Below are 6574 nucleotides of genomic sequence, written 5' to 3'. Positions count from 1 at the left end.
GGCTGGCGGGAGCACGGTCACAACCCCCCCGCCCCCCGTGGCAGATGTCAATGTGATAGGATTCGAGCACGCACTGCTTTTGTTCTCGTGCGGGAGGGAAACTTCATCAGAAACACAGATGAAATTCCAGCCTTATCTTAGGGAACGCGTGTGGGATTCAGGCATGCAGTGAGAGAAGAGAGCCAGCCCCTTTTCAGGCTTTTTGCTCCTGCCATCCTGTGCGAAGGATAGTCTGCCGTACCTTAAAGTTCTTAAACTCTGCTGGGATTTTAAAGGAGTATCGGCGCGGTATGCTTGTGATGTCGCTCCCTTTGTTTGCCTATTGCCATATACCCTGGCCGGCTCTATAGGAGACCTGTCTGTGGAGTGCCTTTTAATGTTTAGATCCAGCAGTGATTAGAATACACTAATGCCCAGTGGGTATATGTGTCATTTTTTAACAGCTGCCGAGCTTTCTCCCTGCTGCTCCAATTAACACATTCAGCACACACTTGCCGGTGAGTGGGCTGTGTGTATGGATTAAACCACTTTGCTATTTATTCATCCAGCATACGTGATGCCAGAAATGGATCGGCGTGTTTCCTCTTCCTACACCAAATGAAATCAAACGGGCTCCCGAGCCTGTGCCCGGGTAAATACGAGGGCAGGGTTTAACCGGCAAATGCAAACCTGTTTTGCCTTGAGATGTGGTTCAGTCCATTGACTAACATCGATCCGCCTCCCAGCCCCTCTTCAAATGATGGAGACACAGGACAGGGCGCTCTCAGTGCTGGGCTTCCCCTTGCTGGCAGGCAGGTCTCTTCAACTTTGTCCTCTGCTGTTTAATAACTGCTTGAAATCCTGACTTTCTCCTTTAGCTTTAATGTTTTCTTCCTTTATTTTCATGTTGAAATATTCTAGTCAGTAGATTTGATAAAGTCCCCCCCCCCCCCTTTTTTTTTTTAAAAGGGAAAACAATATGCTTCCTAGTCAGAGCTGAGATAAGGGAGGGGTTTCTTAGCAGTACCGGAGCGGCTGGTCGGAGGCTGCAGCTTTGCTCCGGTGCCTGCGGTCGGTTCATGCTGGGACAGCTCTTTGTGAAGCGGAGGGCGAAGGGGGCTGCCGGCTGGTGCTGCTGAGGAAGGAGATGGAGCGCTTCTTGGGCTTCGTCAAGCAGATAAGGAGATCGAGAAGAAGAAAAGGCAAAAAGTACCGGCCGGAGGAGGATTACCACGAGGGCTACGAGGACGTCTACTATTATGCCTCAGAGCATTTTCGAAGTAAGTATTTTGCATAACCTCATTTTCCTTTGGTTGTGATAAATGTTATGCTTTTAAGGTTTTTAAAAAAACGTTAAGCCCCCAAAACACAAACGATATCCCTCCCTTGCTAGAATCTGAGCCTCACGCGAGTATTAAAAGGTCGGTCCCTGATAGGGCTTTATCTGGCTGTGACTGCTGGTGAACAATACAAAGCAGCTGAAGTGGCACAGCTGCTCTCAAAGTAAGCGGGGTCTGTCTGCAAACCCGGTGAGATTTCAGGTGCAGTTAATTGAGTCTGCTGGAAACCTTTTGTTGTAACACTTGGTGTTGAGAAGCGACAGGGTGGTGGCAGCCCTTGCAGAGTGCTTTTGGAAAGCCGGGTGGATATTTTTAAAGCTCTATAAAGACAGCAGTCCCTCGTCGCTAAGTTGGAGATTAATGGGTATTACCGAGGGAGAGCCAGTCCTCTGAGCCTCTGCTGTGACCTGGTCTTTTTGGTAGTAACTCAGGTGGGCTGCTTCCCCGCTGCAGGTCCAGGACCACTCGTGAAGAATTACGTGGTGGGTTTTGTTTGCTTTACGCTCACGTGACGGCAGCAGCTCTCCCCAAACCAAAATAAACTGCCTGCTCGGAAGCCTGTGCAAAGCATGCCTTGTTCCCTGCAGCTCGTTCGGGTTTGTCCCCTCTACCCGTCAGGCTTCGGAGCTGCCGGACTGCCTTGGGCTTCTCCGGGAGGGGGGGACGTGCCCCGAGGTCTCCCAGGACGGTGGGAGGGAAACCACGCTCAGCCCCTGCCCCGGGTATTGGGCAGCGCTGGCAGCGCGAGGTGTCGGCCGTACAACCGGTCATGCACAGAAATCACCTTTTTAAAAGGTTTCTGCTGTTCTGGCCGGGGGTTTGGGAGCTTTGCAGTGAAGCTGTGCCTTTCGTTGAGCAGCTGAAGTTTGATGCACTTTGTTTTGTTGTTCTGCACTTTGTTGAGTGGCTGTTGGTATCTTTTTTGCGTTGTTTGGCTTTGTTTCCACTTTGCTGAAATAAATCATAAGAACCTCATATCTGTTTTAAGACAAAACGATGAATGCGATTGTGCCTTGCAGCACCGGAGTACTGGTATCCTGTGGAAAATTAGGAAGCAAGAGATTTTCTTCTTGGTTTTCTCCCAGTGCTCCATGCTTGCCTGTCTCCAAAAGTAAACTAACATAGGGTGTTTGGTTGTTTACTGGGTTTCCCCTTCATACAATCTTGATCTCTTTCCATTTTTAAGAAAATTTAGCATGCTGATAGTCTTACAATTTATCTATGTTGTTAAGATGGAGTTCTTATAAGAAAAAGACCTATTTTGGGGCAATACAGTCATAACAGGTAACACACTAACATAAAATCTTCTACACAAGAACTAAAAATTTTAAATCTACTTAGCCCTGAAAAATGTGAAAATGATATGTGTTAGTGAAAGCACATAACTTTTTCTTGCTTTAATATGCAAATCAAAGGAACGTGTCAAAGCAGTATGTCAAAATATTTCCTTAGCTGACTGTTGTTGAAGGTCTTTTAAATAAGAAAGCAAAACCCCTCCAAAAACTGTCACATGTAATAAAGATTTCTTGAATGCTGATTAATAAATTATTAACTCTTGACTTAATGTAGGGCACTAAGATTGAGCCAAATATTTAATAGGTTTTTCCTTTTATTCTACTTAGAAAATAAAAGGATAGTACATGCTTCAGCCTGTGGAGGTCATAAGTATTTCATACTGGATGAAGCTGTGTCAGGTTTTGAAGTGGGGTGCACAACAGTGATCACAATCCTCAGACTGAATGGTCAAAATAGTGCACAGTCCTATGGAGTTGGGTGCACAAGGAGTTTGCAACTTCTTGCAGTTTAACATGTCCCAGGAGATTTGAGCCATGAAGTCTTTACAGAGATTCCACATCAAATGCAATTGCTCCTCAAGTGCTTCTTTTGTCTGGTCTTTCCGTGTGCTGTATGTGTCACCGTTTTGGTTCGATAGGTGTGGTAGCTACTTAAAGCCATGTACAAAATGTGAAAAGATGCTGCTGGTGCTACTATAAATGCTCCTTGAAATTGAATTTCATGTAATGGGGACAATGAAATGTTTCATATTTAATTTAATTATGATTTGGTGTTATGCTGTTTACAGTGCAAATTTAGAGTAATTGCAGAGCTTTTACTAGCCATTCCTTCTTCATTTGTATGCTTAGAAGAATGCCTGCTTGAGAATAAGATCGTATATATTGGTATGATTTTCAGAATATCAGAGCTAGTGAAATCAAAGACCTGTTGTTCATTCAATTGAGTGGAGTTGGAGCTTTTTTAGATTTAGTTTCCTCTCACTGCATTGTTATCCAGCCGTCCTCTGTCGTCCTTTATGAGTTACATATCCAGTTAGCCAGTGCATTTGAAGTCTGAGCCAATCGCTTTATGAGCTTGTTAGTCTCTCTTCCCCACTTCGTAGTATTGCTTAGAGTGTTGTATGGAGGCAGAATTAATGGAAAAATGCAGAAACTACATTAGAATAACCAAAGGATCAAACAGAAAGAAAACAAAGTTAAAAATAGAATAGGCCTCTGGGAATCAGAGGGAAAAGGTGACTTTAGTTTGTCCTCAGCCCAGCTGTGCCTGGATATTGGGATATTGTAGCTCCTGCTGTTAGGTATACTGTCTTTACTTCTCTGAAGCTTTGTCGTGGACGACCACATTAGCTGTGATATTGAGACAAAGCTGGATGAAAGGAAGGTGCAGTAGCGCTTAAAGCTCCCCGGGTAAAAAAAGAGACCGCAGCTCTCGAGTCAGATGTCTTTTTGCTTGGACATTTCATCCATTTGGGTTCAGTTAGATGGATATCCTTGTTTTGACATGCAACATCACCTCTCCTGTCTTTCTGAAGAGTCTCTTTCTGTGCTATGTAACGCTAGAATAACTAAAATAATTTTGGTACGCAAACACATATTGACATGAGTAGTGCAGGTGTCATACTCATTTCAGTGAGACTTTGCAGTGTGAACATAGTGGGTGATGAAATTGCTACCCAACCTACTCAGACAAGTTGGTGCTTATTGCATAAAACGCTTTAAAAAGCATTATATTTATCTTGCACAGCATTACGGCACTGCCATTCAACTTGTTCCTTTTAATGAGGCTTTGCATGAAAAAGCCCCTTGTTATATTATTACCAAGACTGATAGTGAACGTCAGGAATGCTGTGTAGCAGAGCTGCCTGGAATGCTTCCAAAAATGACATATGTCCTTTCTCTGGAGTCAGGGTGTTTTGCCAAGACCTTTGAGTTTCAGCCTAGTCTTGAGCAGGAAGGTGGTTTTGGGACCCAGCCTGATTTGGTCACCTCTGACCAAAACAAACACAACCCCCTTCTTCCTCCACCCCAGTCTGATTTTACAACTAAGTCTTTTATTTAGCAAAACACTTGGAAGGGGTTGGGTTTTTTCCAAACGGTTTTGGAACCTTGCAGGTTGCACAAAATGTGATTGTCACGATCTGCCCATGCGGGTCCAGAGGGCATTGCTGTGGACGCTTACTGTTAAATTTTGTCTCATTTATGTTACTTCTCGTTTCTGTAATCCATCTCCTCCTGAAAGGTACTGTGTTTTCATTGGTGGTGGTTCTTGTTATGTTGTTCCTCCCAACATGATGTCAGCAGCATAGTCCATTGGCATAGAGATTTTATTTTCTGTGTTGATGCAGTGAAAATATTGAAGAATGATCCCAAAAACCAATGTCTAAAGAATTCTGCTAGTAAAGTCCCACTAACCTGAAAAGTCCTATTTTTTTAGCCCTGTCCTTAAAATGTTCCATTTAGTCACTCAGAGTCCCACAAATAATTTCTTCTATCCTTTGTCAAGGCCTAGTATATCTTGTTTGACAAGAGCATTGATATTTTAGACAAAGTAGTCTGACATAGTGTCTCTGTGGTAAAGTCATGTTATCGTTTTTCTGCTTGATGCCCTTTATTAATACTTCCACAATTCTTGTGTAAGAATCACCTGGTTCCTCAGTTTTAGGACAATAACCTCTTTGAATTTGCCTCCAAAATGCATGTAATGATCTTTCCCTTCTTTCCATTAATTGTCCCATCTCTCTCCCCGTGTCATCATTGGAAAGTGAAGGTAAGGTATTTGACTCCTAGCCTAGCAAATAAGGTAAAATGGAAAACCTGAAAGTTTTATATAACTCAGAGTTGAAAATGTCCTCTTTGTTGACTGAAATCTGGGAATAATTAGTTGAAATCATAGAATCATAGGATGGTTTGGGTCAGAAGGGACCTTAAAGATCATCTCGTTCCACCCCCCTGCCATGGGCAGGGACACCTTCCACCAGACCAGGTTGCTCCAAGCCCCATCCAGCCTGGCCTTGAGCACTTCCAGGGATGGGGCAGCCACAGCTTCTCTGGGCAACCTGTTCCACTGCCTCACCACCCTCACAGGGAAGAACTTCTTCCTTACATCTAATCTAAATCTACCCTCTTTCAGTTTAAAACTGTGAGCACTTGTCCGACCCCTACAGGCCCTGATAAAAAGGCTTTCTCTGTCTTTCTTACAAGCCCCCTTTATATACTGAAAGGCCACAACAAGGTCTCCCTGGAGCCTTCTCTTCTCCAGGCTGAGCAACCCCAACTCTCTCAGCCTGTCCTCATCGGGGAGGTGCTCCAGCCCCTGATCATCTTCGTGTCCCTCCTCTGGACCCGCTCCAGCAGGTCCATGTCCTTCTTATGTTGGGGACCCTGGAGCTGAACCCAGTACTGCAGGTGGGGGCTCAGGAGAGGGGAGCAGAGGGGCAGAATCCCCTCCCTCGACCTGCTGGTCACGCTGCTTTTGATGCAGCCCAGAACACGACTGGCTTTCTGGGCTGCGAGCGCACATTGCCGGCTCATACTCAGTTCTTCATCCCCTAACACCCCCAAGTCCTTCTCCTCAGGGCTGCTCTCAACCCGCTCATCGCCCAGCCTGTATTTGTGCTTGGGATTGCCTGACCCGTGTGCAGGACCTTGCACTTGGCCTTGCTGAACTTCATGAGGTTCCCCCAGACCCACCGCTCAAGCCTGTCCAGGTCCCTCTGGACGGCATCCCTGCCCTCCAGCGCATCGACCGCACCACACAGCTTGGTGTTGTCGGCAAACTTGCTGAGGGTGCGCTCAACCCTGCCGGCCATTTTACTGACAAAGACGTTAAATGGTGCTGGTCCCAATACCGACCTCTGAGGAACAGCGCTTGTCACTGCTCTCCACTTGGACATCAAGCAGTTGACCACAACTCTTTTTGAGTGTGACTGTCCAGCCAATTCCTTATCCATCAAGTGG

General features: G+C 45.5%; 1 protein-coding gene across 1 annotated transcript in view; it reads left to right on the top strand.

Moving 5' to 3' along the window:
* Window positions 1-1126: 1126 nt before the first annotated feature.
* The window catches only part of GRIP1 (glutamate receptor interacting protein 1), a 227291-nt gene continuing 221843 nt past the window's right edge, over window positions 1127-6574 (top strand). The window contains exon 1 of the mRNA XM_010561729.1: window positions 1127-1259. Coding sequence (XP_010560031.1) covers window positions 1127-1259 — 133 coding nt within the window. The remainder of the gene's footprint in view (window positions 1260-6574) is intronic.

The sequence above is a fragment of the Haliaeetus leucocephalus genome, unplaced genomic scaffold (genome assembly GCF_000737465.1).
Source record: "Haliaeetus leucocephalus isolate CR32 unplaced genomic scaffold, Haliaeetus_leucocephalus-4.0 Scaffold151, whole genome shotgun sequence".
Taxonomy (NCBI): Eukaryota; Metazoa; Chordata; class Aves; order Accipitriformes; family Accipitridae; genus Haliaeetus; species Haliaeetus leucocephalus.
This window is presented reverse-complemented; position numbering and strand designations above follow the sequence as displayed.